The 23602-nt window shown below is 43.7% G+C and overlaps 1 protein-coding gene across 1 annotated transcript in view; it reads left to right on the forward strand.

The window, feature by feature from the left end:
• The window catches only part of LOC115466353 (E3 ubiquitin-protein ligase TRIM39-like), a 399358-nt gene that overhangs the window by 336123 nt on the left and 39633 nt on the right, over window positions 1-23602 (forward strand). Inside the window, exon 18 of the mRNA XM_030197539.1 lies at window positions 9129-9149. Coding sequence (XP_030053399.1) covers window positions 9129-9149 — 21 coding nt within the window. The remainder of the gene's footprint in view (window positions 1-9128; window positions 9150-23602) is intronic.

The following is a 23602-nucleotide window of genomic DNA, read 5'->3' on the forward strand; positions in this document are numbered from 1 at the left end:
CCCCTATAACAGATCAGGAGGTTTTATCAGCTATAAAGACCATGGCAAAAAAAAAGCGCCTGGTCCGGATGGCTTTACACTGGAATTTTATCTTACTTTTCAGGATATACTTGCCCCCTTATTAAGCTCCTTTTTTAATTATTTAATCACATCTGGAGAAGTTTCTGGTACCTTCACAGAAGCTACTACTATTGTTTTTCCTAAACCAGGGAAAGACCCCCAAAGAATACAAAATTATCGCCCATTATATCTTATAAACATTGATGCAAAAATATATGCAAAAAATCATAGCGGAAAGATTACAAACTATCTTACCTAAAATCATAAACCCCAATCAGACAGGTTTTATGCATGGTAGACACTCATATAACAATACTAGACTATTCACTAATTTACTTATACAAACACAAACCTCTAACACTCCTTATGTGGCCATAGGTCTAGATGCTGAAAAAGCATTCGACTGTGTCGAATGGCTGTATCTGTTTCATACATTACAGTGGTTTGGATTTACACATAATGCCTTAAACATGATAAAAGTACTTTATACCTGTCCATCCAATAAATTATTTATCAATCTCCCCCTCTTTCAGACCATCTAGAGGTACAAGACAAGGATGCCCTCTATCCCCATTATTATTCAATATAGCCTTAGAACCTCTACTCTTAACAATCCTACAATCTAACCATATTAAAGGAATAGAAATGGATAATATATCAGCTAAACTTTCTGCATACGCAGATGACGTATTACTATATACCACTCCTTCATCCATTCCACATGTCTTAGAAGTAATCAATAACTATTCACTGATCTCTGGATACAAACTAAACCCCACTAAAACAGAAATGCTACCCATGAACATGGCAGCTAGATCACATCAAGATTCACAGTCACTTTTCAAATGGTCACCCACTAGTTTGAAATACTTGGGGGTATTGTTTGGATCTAATGTCAATGAAACCATTAACCTCAATTCTACATATCTCTTGAACTGTGTAACAGAAATGACTAACAAATGGTCACCACTTAAATTATCATGGTGGGGTAGATTAGACACCATAAAAATGATGATTGTTCCAAAGGTAAACTATGTATTAAGTATGTTACCGATTATGTTAAATGATAGTACATATAAAAATATGGAACAAATCTTATCTAAATTCTTATGGTCTAATAAACCACCTCGTATTGCACTAAAATATCTTAAGTCCACTAAACAACATGGTGGAGTTAATTTCCCAAACTTTATGGATTACCACAAAGCTTTCATTCTCAGACAAAGCTCTTTATGGATCACCTCTAAAGAAGATCACTCAGATCCGCTTTGGTTAAATTGGGAAGCAAAGTTATTTAAAGATATCCCAATAAACTTATTACCTTGGTCATCAACAAACAACTCAGTAATTAATCCTATAATCTCTGCATCTCAAGCATCATTTAGGTCACTGGACTCATGTATAAAAGTACCAATACAATCGACTACAATGATTCATCTCCGGAATAACCCAAAACTCAAAATCAATGGGAAATGCATAGTATGGCCTAAATGGATAGAAACAAAAATCTGGTTTCTGCATCAACTTTTAGATAAACATAAATGGATACCCTTCTCTACACTACAAGTAACCTATAATCTACACAACCATTGCCATTACCAATGGATTCAACTAAAACATTGTATTTCTACTAACTTTAATATTGGCATTCTAAAGGAGGATACACCTAGCTATTTAACATTATCCAGCTTATTTTCGAAAGAGACGGACGCCCATCTTCCAACACAAATCGGGAGATGGACGTCCGTCTCAAAAACAGGTATAATCGAAAGCTGAATTTGGACGGCCCCAACTGCTTTCCGTCATGGGGACGGGCGAAATTCTTGGGGGCGTGGCTTAATGGTAGTGAAGGCGGGACAGGAGCGTTCCGGGGCGTGGTTAACAGATGGACCTCCGTGCCTGATAATGGAAAGAAGCAAGACGTCCCCGCTGAGCATTTAGTCCACACAAAGTTGGTCCTGTTTTTTTCACGACCAAGCTTCCAAAAAGTGCCCAAACTGACCAGATGACCACCGGAGGGAATCGGGGATGATCTCCCCTGTCTCCCCCAGTGGTCACTAACCCCCTCCCACCCTAAAAAACAAACTGTTTAAATATTTTTTCCAGCCTCTATGTCAGCCTCAAACACCATACCTAGCTCCATGACAGCAGTATGCAGGTCCCCCGAGCAATTTTAGTTTAGTTGGTGCTGCGCGGGACCCATGCAGAGAGCAAAAATCGGAAGAAAAAAAAAACCATGCAAGTGCAGTCAGGGACGTCCAAAAAAAACCATGCAAGTGCAGTCAGGGACATCCAAATTAAAACAATAGTAATAGGGGGATTCCAACCAGAGCAATCTTAGTTTAGTTGGTGCTGCGCGGGACCCATGCAGAGAGCAAAAATCGGAAGAAAAAAAAAACATGCAAGTGCAGTCAGGGACGTCCAAAAAAACACAACATGCAAGTGCAGTCAGGGACGTCCAAAAAAACACAACATGCAAGTGCAGTCAGGGATGTCCAAATTAAAACAATAGTAATGGGGGGATTCAAACCAGCCACCTTCTGATTACAAGACTTGTGCTCTAACCACTGCATCACTTATTCACTTGCTCAGACATTCCTTCCCTTTGCATTAAGTCCCTCCAAGTTTCTGTCAGCCAATCACAGCTCATTTACCTGACATCGGTGTCAGCTAAATGAGCAGTGATTGGCTGACAGAAACTTCGAGGGACTTAATGCAAAGGGAAGGTGCCCTAAACAGCTGAATAAGTGGTGCAGTGGTTAGAGCACAGGTGGTGTAATCAGAAGGTGGCTGGTTCAAATCCCACTGTTACTATTGTTTTAATTTGGACATCCCTGACTGCACTTGCATGTTGTGTTTTTTTGGATGTCCCTGACTGCACTTGCATGTTTTTTTTTCTTCCGATTTTTGCTCTCTGCATGGGTCCCGCGCAGCACCAACTAAACTAAAATTGCTCTGGTTCGAATCCCCCTATTACTATTGTTTTAATTTGGATGTCCCTGACTGCACTTGCATGGTTTTTTTTTTTCTTCCGATTTTTGCTCTCTGCAAGGGTCCCGCGCAGCACCAACTAAACTAAAATTGCTCCGGGGACCTGCATACTGCTGTCATGGAGCTAAGTATGATATTTGAGGCTGGCATAGAGGCATCTCAGGGGGACCAGTGCACTACGAATGCTGGCTCCTCCCACGACCAAATGGCTTGGATTAGGTTCGTTTTTGAGATGGCCGGCAGCGTTTTCGATTATTGCTGAAAACCGCGGACGGCCATCTCTAGGTCCAGCGATCTCACCATTTGTGTCGTCTATCTCTAGAGTCGACACAAATGATGGGATTACAGCGGGCCGAACCGTATAATTAAAACTGAAGATGGACGGCCATCTCGTTTCGATTTTACGGTTCGCTCCGCCTCTTCGTGGAGCCGTCTCCGGAGATGGACGTTTTTACATATGGGCGTTCGCGTTCGATTATGCCCCTCTATGTCATCAATTGGATACAAGTAAGAAAACGGCATCCATATGGTACAAAATTTTTCAAGAGCAATCTTCTCGTCCTCCTTCAGCGTTACAAAACATTTGGAACAAAGAACTCAATTATCAAATATCAGAAGATCAATGGGAAAAAATTTGGACATCACTATATAATTCCTCAAAATCATCGGCTCATATACAATCATCATTTTACATACTACATAGAGCTATGTGGACACCATATAAACTATCTAAAATATCAAAAGATGTCTCCAATCGATGCTGGTCTTTTATTAATCATATAGGAACTTTAGATCACTTACTACATCATTGTCCATTACTGGATGAATATTGGTCTCGCATAGAGAAAGCAATTTCTCACATTTTAAGCTTAAAGATTTCTTTAACTTACAAAATTATAATTGCAGGGGAATTTGGTATTAATACTGCAATGCCATCACATATGTTTAAATTATTACGTATATTGATTGATCCACGTGGCTATAAAATTGATCTGTCAAAATTTGAAAGATTTTACAAAGTTAACTCATGAAATGTGGTGGAATTCAGTATATCTAATTGCTAAATATGAAAAAGTAGCAACTGAGAAATGTGGTTCCCTTATAGCATATAATAGAATATGGTCTCCTGTGTTGAAATATTCATCCAGTTAATTAATAATGTCCAGGTACTATTCATATATAGGCATTAATTTATAACATCTGATATGATTGCATACCCCATACATATATAGTCAGTGTACATTGACCTATTTGTTAAATTGTTATTGTCATTGGTAATAAATTTACTGTCTGTTATGGAAAAATGAATAAAAAACAGATTGAACCAAAAAAAAAAAGACTCTCCAGAGCTTAGCTTAGCGCGTCTGGTCTCAACACCATCTTGGTCAGGGATTCTTATTATTATTGGACTTTAGTTATATGATGTAATTGTAGTCTCTTAAACGCTATCCTTTTGTAATATGACAGAATTTCTTTGTAGCTTATCCTTATCCTCTTTTTTTTTAAGGATTAACGTGTCAGTCCCCCCCCCCCCCCCTATTTTGAGGACTACAACATATATGATAGAAGTGTAAGGGAATTTTTCCCATAATTGTTTATTTCCTTTGAAGATTTCGCATATTTCTTGTCAAAGTTCACTTTGGAATTGTATTTAAAAAATCAATAAATAAATATAAAAAAAGGAAAGGAGAAATTATCTCAGAAATTAAACAATTTAAAAAAAGTCAAATATGAGATCTAAATGCTACTGTATCTCTTTTTTCTTTCTTTTCAACAACCCAGGAAAACAAATCATATCATTATTCCTATTTCCCAGGATAGCACACAATAGAAAAAAAGATTAAAAGTGAAGGTGCTCAGAAAAACCTTGTGACCAAAGTGAAAAACTCATTTCTGGGTCCTTTTACTAAGCTGCAGTAAAAAGTGTCCTGCGGTAGTGTAGGTGTGTGTTTTTGGCACACGCTGGGCCAGTTTCTACCGCGTCTGCAAAAAAGGGCTGTTTTTTAATGGGATGGGAAAAGGGCATTCCACAAAACTAAAACCAGCACATGCCTAAAACCGGCCTGAGCCCTTAAGACCATCCATTGATCTAGCAGTAAGGGCTCACGTACTACACCACGGTGACTGGTCTATGTGCGCTAACTGCTGATTACCACTGGAAATGCCGTGCGTGGGAGGAAATAAATAAATAAATCATTCAGGCATTACGGGTACACGGCAAACCTGAAATTACCGCTAGGGGGCACGGTAACCTGGTGGTAGTCTTGGCGCATGCTGCTTGCCCATAGAGCCTAATGCGCCTTTGTAAAATAACCCCATAAATAGCCACTTTTCTCTATCATCGCACTTCCACATTGATTTAAGACAAAAGAGCATTCAAAGTGTCCATAAACAGTTGAAACGGTCCATTGACCCAGTGGTTAACAGTTCTTAAAAACAATCTTGGTCAATAAATCATGAAGAAATAAGTTCAAAGATGATGATGTACTTATCCTTTAATGCTCAAATATATGAATTAGCAATGATAGGTATGGTGCAATAGATTCTTATCATTATTCCTTCCCGACTTGGATCTAGGTTTCACAATTTCTTGCTTCATCAGGGGGATACAGAATAAATCACTCATCAGGCTTCAAAAGAGTTTGGGCGTCTGCTCAAAAATGGTGCCGATTGCCATATTTTCCAATTAGTGACTCTATTTTGAATTTTAAAGTGATTATTGTTCCATATTGGAATGAAATGTGTATGAGACCAATGAGTTGTTAAACAAGTTTCAACGGTTTTAACTACCTCTGATGTGCTTTGGGTTATAACATCTTTCAACGAAGCATCATTTAAAGAGGTAAATGGTATTAAATGAAAGGGGATAAGAATGCCAACATATTGATTCAAAATGATATCTTGGTGGAAGCAGTACAAAGTTCAGGTCTTCAAACCAAAGAGATATTTGTTTCATAATTGATGCCACTATTTCCAGAAGATGATTACTATTTACAAGTTTTGTTTCTTCCACTATACGACCAAAGAAGATACCCAAGTATTTTAGTTTGGTAGGAGACCAAATGTAGTTAAACGCAGAAACATCTTGCTCTATGTAAGGATAGTTAAGGCATTAATTCTTTCTCTTTGGTTATGCTTGTAGCCAGATCAGCAAGACTAATCAGATATAATGGAAAGCAAATGAGGGATCGAAGACAGCATTGGAAACAATAGAATGTCATCTGTATAGGCAGAGAATTTGATAGAAATATTTCTACACCAAATACCTTGAATGTTAGGGTTGTTATATATGGCAATTAGCAGTGGCTTATAAAATGCTATAAAATACTTGCATTCCTGACACACTTTGGCACTTGCACTTGTGCCAGCTCTACAGTTGGCATAAGTGTGAGGTGCTTTACATTCATGATTATGCAAGCTTTCCTATTTTCCATTACAGAATGAACATCTAAGTGGAAGCACCTAGTTACAGAGTCACCCAATTGGTAATTTGCCCATCTGCTGTGAAAATGGGGGACCTCATGCATAATATACAAGATTTTAGAACGTACTGGGGAACAGCCAGTTTTCATAATGTATGTAGGTTCTCGTTTTAGTTTTGCTGCATGCACAGATTCTTTTCTCGTTTGTTTTCTTTCAGAAAAGCTTTCCCCCGATATGTAAACCAACGGCTCCTGGTTGGTTAAATAGCAGTTAGCCGCCTAACCACAGATATTCAGCAGGAGATAACTGATTAGCTCTTGGCTAGCCACTAACCGGTTATATCAAGCGACATAGCCAGTTAGGTGCAGATATTTAGTGCCAAACCAGCTATGTTGAGGGGTCAGGCCACTGAAATAGCAAAGCCTATCTTTGACTGCTAAAATGTTAACTGGCTGGTGGTGAATATCGGCATAGCCGGTTAACATTTCAGCGCCCAAAAATCCCTGGATATTGAATGCCGGTCAAACAGCCCACCATTGACTATCTGGGCTCAGCTTATGGGGGCTGCCTCCTGCAGTATAAATATCGGCCTTTGTGAGTCACTGTATGATTATTTACTGTGGTCGAAAACTATTCCAGTTCTTAAGTAAGTCATTAGATATGCTAATAGCTGGGTGGCTGGTGGATGTGACGATCACTTGGTGATTTGCCTAGACCTCATGCACAATATACAACATTTTAGTATGTGTAGAGGAAAAGCTGGTTATCATAATGAATATACATTCTAGTGCCAATAATGCTGCATCACTGATTCTTCCCACTTTTATTCTCTTGTAGAAATGCTCACTGCAGATAACAGTAAGTAGTGTTCTATGTATTTACTGTGGCTGAAATAATAACACTTCTTAAGTCTTGCCCATTATGGTTTAATGAAACAGAGTCTGAATGGGTTCAGCTAAGGGAAGTTTTGCCTCACCAATTTGCTTCATGTCTTTGAAGGCGTAAATAAACATGTGGATAAAGGTGAGCCGGTTGATGTAGTGTATCTTTTTCTATGATTACCCCTAAAATTTTACCAGAAGCTACCCTTGATAATTCTTCTGTTTCACTCATCAATCATCTCAGTACAATATCTTACATAATATTAGCAAAGCCTGAACAAGTAGTTTTGGATACATTCTGTTTCAATTTACTCAACTCCAACCAAACCAAACCTTAGCCAGACATAATTATAATCTCTTCAAATCTTGTTGCTCTCATCTAACAGACAAATGAAATATATATAAGCTAAAATACCATGTTTCCTAATTAACCTGCTCAATGGTTGCAAATAACTTATTATATAGAAGAGGAGAAAGGAGAAACACAGAAGACATTGGATGTTTAATCTTCCAATAAACTAACTAAGGTCTGAACTCTTTCAGTCATAATCACATTAAATTCAAGTTATTTGTTTTCCCCAGTCACTCGCAGACTAACAACCAATGGATTGTCTCATCTTCAGAAATACCAGTCATCTATGGGATTGGTATGGCTGTTGTCACATTCTACATAGAATTTGTCCTGTTAGTCAGAAGAGCCGACATATAATTTCTTTAGACAAATCCAGCTGCAAACAGCTTCACTGGACGCTATGGAATAGATTCAAGAAAAGGCACTGGGATACAGTGCACAAAGCAGGGATTCTGTAGAGGCAATTGCTTGCGGTAACATACCTATTAGAGCTTGTGGTAAGGAATTTTTCTGGAAGAAGGCATTGCGAGGGCTTTGAAACATTATCTTGTTATGGTGATCTAGGTAATGCACTAAGGAGTAAATTCTATAAGTAGTGCTAAAGAGCAGCACTGATAAAGTGATGCACGTACTGTGATTCTATAATGAATATGTTTCCTTTATAGATTTGTCTCTAATAGATTCACACTTAGCAGTAAGTTGTACCTATGTGTGGGTGACTGCAATTAGATCTGTTATAACCAGGCCTAAATACTGACACCTAAGTTAGGCACACGTAGGCGTGACTCTCTTTCAACACACAAAAATCTGAGAACAAGACCCTAACCACGCCCCCAAATTTTTATGCACGATAGGATTCAGGCGCAATCCGTTGTAGAATTAGATATGTGCCTAAATCCTAATTATTGCCAATTACTGCCGATAATTGTTATCTCTCAATTATCATTACTGATTGGCTTGTTGTTCAATTAAGTTGTGTACAATCTTTATAGAATCCCACTAAGTGTGTCTTTAATTGATGTCAATTTTTCAGGCACAATATATAGTTTTGTTAAGAATGGATCATTTAGCGCTTCCACTGTAGTAATTGCTATTTGCTTCACTGTTAAATCCTAGCAGTTACTTCGTGCTAATGACTACATTGGTGCATGACCTATATAAAACATATCCTCAATAGGAAAAGCATTAGATTTGCAGCTAACACCCACTAAAATCAGTGTTAAGTCCAAATCCTAATTTCCTTTAGTAATCATTCAGTTAAGTAACACTTTGAGCATTAATTTAAGAACTCGGCCATAGTAAATTTTCAGAGAGCCCAGTGTAGGAGCATACCTCTTAGTTACAAGCACACATCCTTTGAATATTAGTCCCAATGGCTTTTATTGAATGCACTGACTCTTCTCTGTTTTGTGTTCCTGTAGACAAGCTTTCTGAAGATGTTGGTGAGTAATTTTATATTCATTTACTATGTCTGAAAATATTCCAGTTCCTAAGTCATTCATTAGGAATATAATTAACTAACTTGCTGGTAGATGTGAGGATCATGTGGTAACTTGTCTAATGTTAAAGTAGTGGACTTCATAAGACACCAAATTAAGATTTCATTAAATACCAGGGAAAAACCAGCTGTCATGATGCATGTGGGTACCAATATCATTGGGAGATAAAGGAGACAAGATATAGAAGCTAACAGGTCAATATTTAAACATCTCAGTAAGCTCCTTGAGCAGGGACTGTCCTTCCATGTTAAAATTGTACAGCGCTGCGTAACCCTAGTAGCACTTTAGAAATGTTAAGTAGTAGTAGTAGTATTTCCTTTAAATGGTGGTTCTGGTGTTTAAAAATACCTGAATATTCCTGGCCATTATCCATATAGGAGGGAATTCAATAAATGGCACCAAAAATTCAGCACCCAAAAAATTGAGCTCTAAGTGCTAGGTTATAAAGGGAGCGTGCCTATTATAGAATAGCATTCGGTGTGGATCCAGCAAGTGGCGTAGCCAGACCTGACATTTTATTTATTTATTTTTATTTATTTATTGCATTTGTATCCCACATTCCCCCCACCTATTTGCAGGCTCAATGTGGCTTACATAGATTTGTTAACATTGTCATTTCAGGGTATCAGATCAGATACAGTTAGTAATGTGTAGCAATTAGGAAGGGAAAAAAGAAGAAGCAAGAGAGTGATTAGGGTAGTTGTAGAAGGTGAGCGTTCATAATTGAGTGGGTTGGTGAGGTGACTTAGTGAGGCTGTAGGTTCTCATTGTAGGCCTTGTTGAATAAGAATGTCTTCAGAGATTTTCGAAAGATAGTTGTTTCGTTGATTGCTTTCAAGTCTGTTGGTAATGCATTCCATAACTGCGTGCTCATGTAAGAGAAGGTAGAGGCATGCATCAGCTTGTATTTAAGTCCTCTGCAGCTGGGGTAGTGCAAGCTGCGAAATTTGCGGGATGATCTTGTGGCGTTTCTGGGAGGTAGGTCTACGAGGTTTAGCATGTAGATTGGGGCATCTGCGTGGATGATTTTGTGTACAATCATGCAGATCTTTTGGGTGGGCCCAGAGCTAATATGGGTGGGCCAGGGGCGTAGCTACGGGTGGGCCTGGGTGGGCCTAGGCCCACCCAATCTCAGCTTAGGCCCACCCAGTTTGCCCTGACAGGCGCCAGACTGCATTGGGAGTGGACACTGGACAGCCTTTAGTTCTGCCGTAGTTCGCAGAAAAGCAGCAGCTCTCCTGTCCTCGCTCGTGTTTATTTATTTTTTTTGTGTGTGTATGGGTTGGGTCCACTCCAGGGAAGTCGGTCGCTCTAGCGTCACATCGCTGGTGCTGCTGCTTTCACTTCGACGTCGGCCTCACTAGCATCACACATCGCTGCTGCTCTCACTCCGACGTCGGCCTCACTGTCAGGGCCCTGCCTTCCTTTGCCCCAAGCGCTCTTGTGGCGTGCACACCAGCGCCACAGGAAAAAAATCTGCCGTCAGTGCACTTGCGTGGCAGTCCTCAATGTCAGTCGCCGTCACTCTCAGGGTTCTGCCTTGCTTTGCCCAGCTCTCGTGGCGCGCACACCAGTGCCGCAGGAAAAAATCTGCCATCGGTGCATGGCTCCTTCTCACTGTCCATCACACTTGCCTTTCCTTGCTTGCCCCCCAGTGTCCCCGTGTTGCGCACACTAGCGCCACAGGAAAAATCAGCCAGAAGTTTTGCGGCTTTCTTGAGGATAGTGCTCTATGGCGATTCTGCTGCTGCAAAACGTGCACACTGCACACAAATTTGGAAAACTGAAGCCCAGCTCCTCAGGTAAAATACCTATCTTTTTTTTTAACATGTACAGTGTAGTGGTGATGGTGGGCTCTTCACTGCTTAGGGAAAAAAAGGTATATTTAATCATTAAATATACCTTTTGTTTCCCTAGGCAGTGAAGAGCTCACCCCCACCCAGAAACCCACCAACAATGAATTTTAATGTTAGTTGGTTTCTGGGTGGGGGTGGGCTCAGTTCCCAGGTTAAAATAAAAAAAGGTACAGAAGGGAAGGGCTGATGCTGGCTATGGGGATGGCCTTATGTCTGGTCAAGTTTGATATGGCATAAAGTAACTATAATAAAAAATACTGTTTTTTTGTCATTAAGTATGTATGTGGTTTATATTGATACAGGGCAGCTGTTGGGCAGACTACTTAGAAATCCATCATCAAGTGTATTCTAAGGCATTTTTTGTAGTATCCCAAGAAACACTACTCATACCTATTTACATAGTGCCCACCCATATTAGCTCTGGGCCCACCCAAAATGTCAAGTCTGGCTACGCCACTGGGGTGGGCACTATGTATATATAGGTGTGAGTAGTGTTTTTTGGGATCCTAAATAATTTTTAATAAACAGTCTGCCCAACAGCTGTCCTACAGCAACATAAACCAGATACATATTCGTAACCTATGTTGCAAACCTTAAAACCACCATACCGAGAATACAAAACACTCAGGACATTTAGAGCAATTCTACCATACCATAAGCAGACATTTCTACGAGTCACACAAGGAAAAGGAAAGCATCTTAAACACTACAGTGAGCACTAGAACATCAATTCACCTATTGTAAAATGAAAACAGACAGCGAAGTTTCTTACCTGAAACAGGTATTCTGTCACGTGTGGGTGATGTCACGTCGGCACCCGGGGGATTTTCAGCAAAAATCTGTAGAAATCTCTTCTGGAGCATTCTACCATGCGTGGCAACCGTACTGCACATGCGCGCACGTAATTTCCTGCCCGTCGCACGGTCCCGCTCCTCAGTTAAATCCAATAGTAAAGAGAAAAGACAACTCCAAAGGGGAGGTGGGAGGGATTGTGAGAATATCCAGCCTGCTGTCCTCGGAGAATACCTGCTTCAGGTAAGAAACTTCGCTTTCTCCGAGGACAAGCAGGCTGATATTCTCACGTGTGGGGTATCCCTAGCCCCCAGGCTCACTCAAACCAATAACCATTGGTCAATTGGATCTCGCAACGGCGAGGACATAACAAAGATTGACCTGAAACAAGAAAACAGCTAACTGAGAGTGCAGCCTAGAACAGAATAAAAATTGGGCCTAGGAAGGTTGGAGTTGGATTCTGAACCCCAGACAGATTCTGCAGCACTGACTGCCCAAACCGACTGTCGTGTCGACTGTCCTGCTGAAGGCAGTAGTGAGATGTGAATGTGTGGATTGATGACCACGTCACAGCCTTGCAGATCTCTTCAATAGTGGCTGACCTCAGATGAGCCACTGACGCAGCCATGGCTCTAACATTATGAGCCGTGACATGGCCCTCTAAAGTCAGCCCAGCTTGGGCATAAGTGAAGGAAATGCAATCTGCTAGCCAATTAGATATGGTGCGTTTCCCGACAGCAACTCCCCTCTTGTTGGGATTAAAAGAAATAAACAACTGGGCGGACTGTCTGTGGGGGCTTGTCCACTCCACGTAAAAGGCCAATGCTCTTTTGCAGTCCAAAGTGTGCAGCTTGCTTTCGCCAGGACGGGTATGAGAACGGGGAAAGAATGTTGGCAAGACAATCGACTGGTTCAGATGGAACTCCGACACCACCTTCGGCAGGAACTTAGGGTGCATGCAGAGGACTACTCTGTTATGATGAAATGTAAGATAAGGAGCATGAACCACTAAAGCCTGAAGCTCACTGACCCTACGAGCTGAAGTAACAGCCACCAAGAAAATGACCTTCCAGGTCAAGTACTTCTGATGGCAGGAATTCAGTGGCTCGAAAGGAGGTTTCATCAGCTAGGTGAGAACGACACTGAGATCCCATGACACTGGAGGAGGCTTGACAGGGGGCTTTGACAAAAGGAAACCTCTCATGAAGCGAACAACTAAAGGCTGTCCAGAGATAGGCTTTCCTTCTACACGATGATGGTAAGCACTAATCGCACTAAGGTGAACCCTTACTGAGTTAGTCTTAAGACCAGACTCTGACAGGTGTAGAAAGTAGTCAAGCAAGGTCTGTGTAGGACAACAAAAAGGATCTAGGGCCCTGCTGTCACACCAGACGGCAAACCTCTTCCATTTAAAAGAGTAACACCTTTTCATGGAATCTTTCCTGGAAGCAAGCAAGACTCAGGAGACACCTTCAGAGAGACCCAAGGAGGCGAATTCTAAGCTCTCAACATCCAGGCCGTGAGAGCCAGGGACTGGAGGCTGGGATGCAGAAGCGCCCCCTTGTTCTGAGTAATGAGGGTTGGAAAACACTCCAATCTCCACGGTTCTTCGGAGGACAACTCCAGAAGAAGAGGGAACCAAATCTGATGCGGCCAGAAGGGAGCGATTAGAATCATGGTTCCGCAATCTTGCTTGAGTTTCAGCAAAGTCTTCCCCACCAGAGGTATGGGAGGATACGCGTACAGAAGGCCTGTCCCCCAATGAAGGAGAAAGGCATCCAACGCTAGCCTGCCGTGGGCCTGTAGTCTGGAACAGAATTGAGGGACCTTGTGATTTAGTTGAGTGGCAAAAAGATCCACCGAGGGGGTGCCCCACTCTCGGAAGATCTTTCGGGCTACAGCCATGATGAGCGACCACTCGTGAGGTTGCATTATCCTGCTCAACCTGTCGGCCAGACTGTTGTTTACGCCTGCTAGATAAATGGCTTGGAGAATCATGCCGTGCTGGTGAGCCCAAAGCCACATCTGAACAGCTTCCTGACACAGAGGGTGAGAACCGGTACCCCCTTGCTTGTTGAGATAGTACATCGCAACCTGATTGTCTGTTTGAATTAGAATGATTTGGTTGGACAGTCGATCTCTGAAAGCCTTTAGAGCGTTCCAGATCGCTCGTAACTCCAGGAGGTTAATCTGAAGACACTTTTCCTGAAAGGACCAAGCTCCTTGAGTATGAAGCCCATCTACATGCGCTTCCCACCCTAGGAGGGATGCATCCGTCGTCAGCACGTTTTGTGGCTGAGGAATTTGGAATGGGCATCTCAAAACCAGATTGGATCAAATTGTCCACCACTGAAGGGAATTCCGAAAGTCGGTGGACAGCTGGATCACATCCTCTAGATTCCCTGTAGCCTGATACCACTGGGAAGCTAGGGTCCATTGAGCTGATCTCATGTGTAGACGTGACATGGGAATTACATGAACTGTGGAAGCCATGTGCCCCAGAAGTCTCAACATCTGCTGAGCTGTGATCTGTTGAGACACTTGAACCCTGGAGACCAGAGACAGAAGGTTGTCTGCTCTTGCCTCGGGAAGATAGGCACAAGCTATCCTCGTGCACAACAGAGCCCCTATAAATTCCAATTTTTGAACTGGGATTAGATGGGACTTTGGGTAATTGATTACAGACCCTAGTAGCTCTAGCACTTGAATAGTTATCTGCATGGACTGCGAAGCTCCTGCCTGGGAAGTGCTCTTTACCAGCCAATCGTCTAGATAAGGGAACACATGCACTCCCAGCCTGCGTAGTGACGCTGCAACAGCTGCCAGGCACTTGGTAAATACCCTGGGCCCAGACGCCAAGCCAAAAGGCAGCACATAGTACTGAAAATGCTGTGCCCCCAGCCGAAATTTCAGATACTTCCTGTGAGCTGGAAGTATCGAGATGTGAGTATAAGCATCCTTTAAGTCCAGAGAGCATAGACAATCGTTTTCCTGAATCATGGGAAGAAGGGTGCCCAGGGAAACCATCCTGAACTTTTCTCGGACTAGATATTTGTTCAGGTCCCTTAGGTCTAGGATGGGACGCATCCCCCCTGTTTTCTTTTGCACAAGGAAGTACCTGGAATAGAATCCCAGCCCTTCCTGCCCTGGTGGAATGGGCTCAACCGCATTGGTGCTGAGAAGGGCGGAGAGTTCCTCTGCAAGTACTTGCCTGTGCTGAGAGCTGAAAGATTGAGCTCTCGGTGGGCAAGTTGGAGGTGTGGATTCCAGATTGAGGGTGTATCCTAACCGGACTATTTGAAGAACCCACCTGTCGGAGGTTATGAGAGGCCACCTTTGGTGAAAAAATTTTAACCTTCCTCCTACTGGTAAGTCGTCCGGCACGGACACTGGTAGTGTGGCTATGCTCAACTGGAGCCAGTCAAAAACCCGTCCCTGGTTTTTGCTGGGGAGCTGCAGGGGCCTGCTTCGGCGCACGCTGTTGACGAGAACGAGCGCGCTGGGGCTGAGCCTGAACCGGCTGCCGAGAAGTAGGAGTGTACCTACGGCCCCTAGAGGCTTAGGGAGCACCTGGCTTCCCTCTAAAAAACTTCCTTGATGAGGAAGTAGATGCAGAAGGTGCCTGGCGGGAGAGAGAGTCCATAGCGTTATCACGCTGATAGAGATGATCAATCAGCTCTTCAACCTTCTCACCAAAAAGATGATTCCCCCGGCAAGGGATATCCGCAATCTTCTGCTGAGTTTGTTCCTCCAGGTTAGAGGCACGCAGCCATGAGAGTCTGCGCATCACTATACCCATAGCAGAGAATCTGGATGTCACATAGCAAGTATCGTAAATACCCCTGGACAGGAATTTGCGACATGCCTTCTGCTGCCTGACCACCTGGCGAAAAGGCTCAGCCTGATCCGGCGGGAGCGTGTCAACCAAGCTCTCAAGCTGCCTCACTGAGTTCCGCAAATGAATGCTTGTGTAGAGCTGGTATGATTGAATTTTGGATGCGAGCATGCCAGCCTGATACGCCTTCCTCCCAAAAGAGTCCAAAGTTCTGTGTTCCCGCCCCGGGGGTGCCGAGGCAAAGTTCCTAGAACTTTTGGCCCTTCTGAGAGCAGAATCCACCACCGCAGAATCATGAGGCAACTGAGGCTGAACGAAACTGGGTTCCCCGTGGATCCGGTACTGGAACTCAGCCTTTTTCAGAACAGTGGGGCATGAAAGAGGCTTCCCCCAATTCTTCATCAGCACTTCCTTGAGTGTATCATGAAAAGGAACTGTGGTGGAAGACTTAGGTGGAGATGGATAATCCAGGAACTCGAGCATCTTAGCCCTGGGCTCATCCACAGTCTCCACAGGGAAGGGAATGGCCTCAGACATTTCCCACACAAAAGAGGAGAAAGACAAACTTTCCGGAGGGGAGAGCTGCTTCTGAGGTGAGGGAGTTGAATCCGATGGAAGACCTAGAGAATCCTCGGCAGAGAAAAGTCCAGGCCTGTCATCATCATCAGATGAGCCATCATCGGATGGGGCTAAAAGCTCAGAAAGAGCAGCCCGGATCCGAGCCTGTCTCGACGTGGAAGTACGACTCCCTTAAAGACTCCGGTGAAGCCACTGACTACAATGGGGAGACGACCCGGGTGGCTGCCGACTCCGAAGGAGACCTCACCACAGGCAAAAGGCTAGGTGCCGCAGGAGACTCCGGCACCGACGGTACCGGTAACATAGTAACATAGTAGATGACGGCAGAAAAAGACCCGCACGGTCCATCCAGTCTGCCCAACAAGATAAACTCATGTGTATACCTTACCTTGATTTGTACCTGTCTTTTTCAGGGCACAGACCGTATAAGTCTGCCCAGCACTATTCCCGCCTCCCAACCACCAGTCCCGCCTCCCAACCACGGGATCTGGCACAGACCGTATAAGTCTGCCCACCACTATCTTCGCCTCCCCACCACCAACTCCTCTTCCCCCCACCGGCTCCACCACCCAATTTTGGCTAAGCTTCTGAGGATCCATTCCTTCTGCACAGGATTCCTTTATGTATATCCCACGCATGTTTGAATTCCGTTACCGTTTTCTTCTCCACCACCTCCCGCGGGAGGGTATTCCAAGCATCCACCACTCTCTCTGTGAAAAAATACTTCCTGACATCTTTCTTGAGTCTGCCCCCCTTCAATCTCATTTCATGTCCTCTCGTTCTACCGCCTTCCCTTTTCCGGAAAAGATTTGTTTGCGGATTAATACCTTTCAAATATTTGAACATCTGTATCATATCACCCCTGTTTCTCCTTTCCTCCAGGGTATACATGTTCAGGTCAGCAAGTCGCTCCTCATACGTCTTGGAACGCAAATCCCATACCATTCTCGTAGCTTTTCTTTGCACCACTTCCATTTTTTTTACATCCTTAGCAAGGTACGGCCTCCAAAACTGTTCACAATACTCCAGGTGGGGCCTCACCAACGACTTGTACAGGGGCATCAACACTTCCTTTCTTCTGCTGGTCATACCTCTCTCTATACAGCCTAGCAACCTTCTCACTACGGCCACCGCCTTGTCACACTGTTTCGTTGCCTTCAGATCCTCAGATACTATCACCCCAAGATCCCTCTCCCCCTCAGTAAATATCAGACTCTCACCGCCTAACACATACGTCTCTAGTGGGTTTCTACTCCCTAGGTGCATCACTTTGCATTTCTTCGCATTGAATTTTAATTGCCAAACCTTAGACCATTCTTCTAGCTTCCGCAGATCTTTTTTCATGTTTTCCATTCCCTCCCGGGTGTCCACTCTGTTACAAATCTTAGTATCATCAGCAAATAGACAAACTTTACCTTCTAACCCTTCAGCAATGTCACTCACAAATATATTGAACAGAATCGGCCCAAGCACCGATCCCTGAGGCACTCCACTACTCACCTTTCCATCCTCCGAGCGAAATCCATTTACCACCACCCTCTGTCGACAACCAGTTCCTAATCCAGTTCACCATTTCAGGACCTATCTTCAGCCCATCAAGTTTATTTAAGAGCCTCCTGTGGGGAACCGTGTCAATAGCTTTGCTAAAATCTAAGTAGATTACATCTATAGCATGTCGATGATTCAATTCTGCAGTTACCCACTCAAAGAATTTAATGAGATTTGTTTGGCACGATTTCCCTCTGGTAAAACCATGTTGTCTCGGATCTTGCAACTTATTGGTTTCCAGGAAATGCACTATCCTTTCCTTCAGCATCGCTTCCATTACTTTCCCAATAACCGAGGTGAGGCTTACTGGCCTGTAGTTTCAGCTTCTTTCCTATCGCCACTTTTGTGAAGAGGGACCACCTCCGCCATTCTCCAATCCCTCGGAACCTCTCCCGTCTCCAAGGATTTATTAAACAAATCTTTAAGAGGACCCGCCAGAACCTCTCTGAGCTCCCTCAATATTTTGGGGTGGATCCCGTCCGGTCCCATGGCTTTGTCCACCTTTAGCTTTCCAAGTTGTTGATGCACACTCTCTTCTGTGAACGGTGCTATATCCATTCCATTCTCACATGTACTTTTGCCAGTCCATTGCGGTCCTGCTCCAGGATTTTCTTCTGTGAAAACAGAACAAAAGCACCTATTTAGCAAATTTGCTTTTTCTTCATCATTATCTATATAGCGGTTCTCAGCATCTTTCAGTCTCACAATTCCCTTTTTAGTCTTCCTCCTTTCACTAATATACCTGAAGAAAGTTTTGTCACCCCTCCTTACATTTCTAGCCATTTGTTCTTCCGCTTGCGCTTTCGCCAGATGTATCTCTCTCTTGGCTTCTTTCAGTTTCCTCCAGTATTCCTCCCCGTGTTCCTCTTCCTGAGTCTTTCTGTATTTCAGGAATGCCAACTCTTTAGCCTTTATTTTCTCTGCCACTTGTTTGGAGAACCATATCGGTTTCCTTTTTCTCTTGCTTTTATTTACTCTCCTTACATAAAGGTTTGTGGCCCTATTTATAGCTTCTTTCAGCTTGGACCACTGTCCTTCCACTTCTCGTTCATCCTCCCATCCCATCAGCTCCTTCCTCAGGTATTCCCCCATTTTACTAAAGTCAGCATGCTTGAAATCCAGGACTTTGATTTTTGAGTGGCCGCTGTCCACTTCAGCCGTCATATCAAACCAAACCGTTTGATGGTCACTGCTGCCCAGGTGGGCACCCACTTGGACATTTGACACACTATCCCTGTTTGTGAGCACCAGATCCAGCGTCGCACCCTTCCTCGTGGGTTCCGTCACCATTTGTCTGAGCAGAGCATTTTGAAAAGCATCCACTATCTCTCTACTTCTTTCCGATTCCGCAGACAGAACTTTGCAATCTACATCTGGCAGATTGAAATCTCCCAGCAACAGCACCTCTCTCTTCTTTCCCAACTTATGGATATCTGCGACCAGATCTTTGTCTAGATCCTCCAATTGTGTCGGAGGTCTGTAGACAACACCGACGTGTAAAGAGGTTTTATCATCTCTTTTTAAGGTGATCCATATCGCTTCTTCCTTTCCCCAGGTCCCTGACATTTCAGTTGCCTCGATGTCATTTCTCACATACAGAGCTATTCCTCCACCTTTTCGACCCTCTCTATCCTTCCTAAATAGATTATAGCCCGGTATGTTTGCATCCCATTCATGGGAACCATTTAGCCATGTCTCCGTGATTGCAACAATGTCTAAGTCTGCCTCCAACATCAGGGCTTGAAAGTCATGAACTTTATTGCTTAGATAAATAAAGTTCCTTCAGTACCTCCAGTGCTGGACGCAATTGGTGTAGCACTGCTTCCATAAAATTGGGAAACAGAGCCTTGATGCGCTCATCAAGAGAAGCTGTCGAGGAAGGCTGCGGTGCCGGTGTGGGCTTCGGAGGCAGAACCTGCAGGGGTTGGGGAGCCGGTACCGGACTGCCAGACGACTGTCGCGCCGACACCTCCATCACAGAGGGAGAGCGATTCTCTCGGCGTCGACGCTTCTCGGGTGCCGAATGCTTCGATGACCCGGAGCTACCGGTACCATGTCGAGAAGGAGAACGATGACGGTGCTTCTTGACCTTCGCCCGATGCCCATCATCGAGACTCCTTGGTACCAGTGAGGAAGATGTGGAATCCACATGTTTCCTCGGGGCTGGGTCCGATACAGGTCGGTCCCGGGGGGCCTGCAAAGCAGGAGGCGCCGAGGCGGGTGGAGACCCATTCGATGCATCATTGCTCCCAGCGTGCATCGGTCTTTTGACAGCCTTTACCCGGTCTCCCGACGCCAACGCAGCCCTCGATGTCGACGACGCCGAGGTACCGGACCCAAAAAGCTTCTCTCGAGAACTGGGTGCGTTTCTTCATCTGAAGACACAACTTACAGCTCTCCAGGCGATGGTCAGGCCCAAGACACTGAAGGCACCAGGAGTGCGGATCAGTGCCAGAGATGGTCCGGTTGCAGCAGGCGCATGGTTTGAAGCCGCTGGGCGTCTTTGATGACATGGCGGGGAAAATAGCCTCCGTGAAATCAAAAGACGCGATTGTGTCAGAAAAATAGACACAAAAAAGAAAAAACCCGACCAAGCGGCCTAACAGCGGTAGCAACGAAAAATGAAGGAAACATCAAAAAGGGTGAAAAGAAACTAGAAAATAAGGGAAAATCATTTTTTTCCATATAGAAGAACAAATTAAACGCTCTTCTGACGAAGAAAGAGAAGAAACTTCACTCCGGGAGGCAGAGGAAACGCGAAGCACTCAAAAGAACTCCGTGTCTCCTCAGACACGGAAAAGAAGAAACTGAGGAGTGGGACCACGTGACGGGCGGGAAATTACGTGCGCGCATGCGCAGTACAGTTGCCACGCGCGGTAGAATGCTCCAGAAGAGACTTCTACAGATTTTTGCTGAAAATCCTCCGGGGGCTGACGTGACGTCACCCACACGTGAGAATATCAGCCTGCTTGTTCTCGGAGAAAGAATAGTACAGATCGTCGATCCTGCACAGCCAATGCCAACTGAAAGTCATGTCTTTTTCACAAACACAGATACACCCTAATCCACTATAAAATAAGTAATCATAAACTTTCTATTTAGACAAAAATTAAACTGAACCCCCAAGATGCCAGACTCTGCATACAATGCAACACCACAGAAACAGAAAATGTTCCCTAGTACTGTGCAAAATATAAAGACAGCAGATGTAAATTTGAAAACACTAACAAATACCAATCACCACTTTACATGATAGAGGTATAAAATATTGAGTGGAGTGGAACAGGTGGATGTGAAGCATCTGTTCACGCTTTCCAAAAATACTAGGACTAGGGGGCATGCGATGAAACTACAGTGTAGTAAATTTAAAACAAATTGGAGAAAATGTTTCTTCACCCAACGCATAATTAAACTCTGGAATTCGTTGCCGGAGAACGTGGTGAAGGCGGTTAGCTTAGCAGAGTTTAAAAAGGGGTTAGACGGTTTCCTAAAGGACAAGTCCATAAACCACTACTAAATGGACTTGGGAAAAATCCACAATTCCAGGAATAACATGTATAGAATGTTTGTACATTTGGGAAGCTTGCCAGGTGCCCTTGGCCTGGATTGGCTGCTGTCGTGGACAGGATGCTGGGCTCGATGGACCTTTGGTCTTTTCCCAGTGTGGCATTACTTATGTACTTATATGTACTAATTAACAAATAGAAATAAAACAAATATAGAAAATAATACCATTTTATTAGACTAATACATTTAGCTGTCAGAGGCCAAAACCTTCTTCCTCAGGTCAATACAGTATAGTGCTGTTACAGTATCCTATCCTGACCTGAGGAAGGGGGCTTTGTTCTCTGAAAGTTTGTCAAAATATATTAAAATTAGTCCAATAAAAAGATTACCTTATTTACATGTTCTCTTATAAACATTTATTAACACAGCTACAATACTACTTTATCCTAAAGCAAAAAATAAAAATATATATTTTATTTACAGTTTGTTGTCTCTGGTTTCTGCTTTCCTCATCTTCTTTTCACTGTCTTCCTTCCATCCAGCCTCTGTCTTCGTTCTTTCTCTGCCATCCAGTGTCTGCCCTCTCTGCTGTCCCCTCCATCCAACGTCTGCCCTCTCTCCCTGCCCCTTCCATGCACCATCTGTCCCTGTCTGACTCCCAGCTCTTATTAGGACTGAAAATGAAGTATTACATCTCTGTAACGAAATATAAAGTCCTCCTCTGCGGGTGGGGAAAGACATTTTGGGTGATTCCAGGCACTTGCTGCATTGTGGAACAGTGGAATCCATTCATGGAAAAGGGCAATTAAGCAGCGAACCACTGTGAACTTTCTCGCAAAGGGAAATAATTGCTAAATATATGCAGATTCTACAGTTCACGTACAATTATGCTGCATTAGGGAAAGAAAAAAAAAGGACTAACATGCAGCCATTCAGACCAGTGGATCCGTTGAAACAAACTCTGCACCTAGAACCCAAGCCCATTACGAAAGAGTAAGATTAACTGAATGCACCATCCTAATGGTGCATTTAGCTTTACAGGTCAAGAGGGTGCTTGTAAGTATTTTTCTGAAGGCTTTGGAGAGCCACAGGCTTGAGTTTCGTTTTTGCTCGGGTTACCGATTTTAACTGCAAACACGTGCAAAAACTATTCTTTTACCCAGCTGTTCTTAAACAGGCGGCTCAGACCCTCGAAACAGCACAGCGGCTGTTTGTTTACCTGAACTCTCTGGTCTGCAAAAGTTCAGTCTTCTATGGCGACCCCAAACGATTTCATCAAACTGCAATAATGTGACAGATTGATCATAAATGAAAGAGAGAAAACAAATAAATCAAAGCTACCAGGCACTGCATGGTCAGACCGAGAGTTGTACTGAAGTCACACTAGGATCAGTCACTACGTGTCGTGTGCTGGGAATCCAAAAATAAGCTGTTAAGCAGCCTGGAGTGCGGGAGTCCCTCCAGCACTTAGGCACGAATACAAATGCATGCTACAGCACTTTCACCTTCAGTTCTGGATATATTGAATGTAGGGTATAGTGCACAATAATGCTTCTTCTCTGTGCAAAACTATTTCAGTGGAACAAGCAGTGCACTGTGAGGTGTTCCCCTATTCTAAATACTAGTTACAGGACAAGAAATCCCCCTACTCTGCAATAAAACAAGCTAAATAAAAATATAGTAACCTAATGCTTCTTTCCATGTTTGTTAAGCCTTTACACAACGGTGCTCTTTCACGTCAGTGACCCCTTTCTGAATAACAGTTAATATATGATTAATTAAAGCAGTACAAACACTGCTTTAGAACTGTCCCTACCTGAAAGCCCTTCTCTCTCCTACAACTTCCAGCCTACACGGGAACAGAAGTTGAAGGAGAAAGAAAGGCTTCTTGGGGCAGGTCTAAAGCAACGTGTGTACTGCTTTCTCGCTGACGCTATCGGCGGATCGGGCGATTGGAAGGCTCGGGGGGCGACGATACCTGGTGGCTGGTGCCGCGATGCTGGAAGGAGAGAAGAGCTGCTCTTTCCTGTCCGCTGGAGGGCTAAAGGCTGGCTGTGCACTGATTGGAGGAGCAGGGAAACCTGGGTGGGCCTAAGCTGAGATTGGATGGGCCTGGGCCCACCCAGGCCCATACGTAGCTACGCCCCAGCACCTAATTTTTGGGCAGGTGTAAATGTCAGTGCCCAACAGGTATGCTTTGGGTGAATTCTGTAATTCCGCTTGCAACATTTTGGAATGCCTCTAGCATGCCCCCCTGGCTATGCCCCCTATTTAGGTAC

Source organism: Microcaecilia unicolor, chromosome 3 (genome assembly GCF_901765095.1).
Source record: "Microcaecilia unicolor chromosome 3, aMicUni1.1, whole genome shotgun sequence".
NCBI lineage: Eukaryota > Metazoa > Chordata > Amphibia > Gymnophiona > Siphonopidae > Microcaecilia > Microcaecilia unicolor.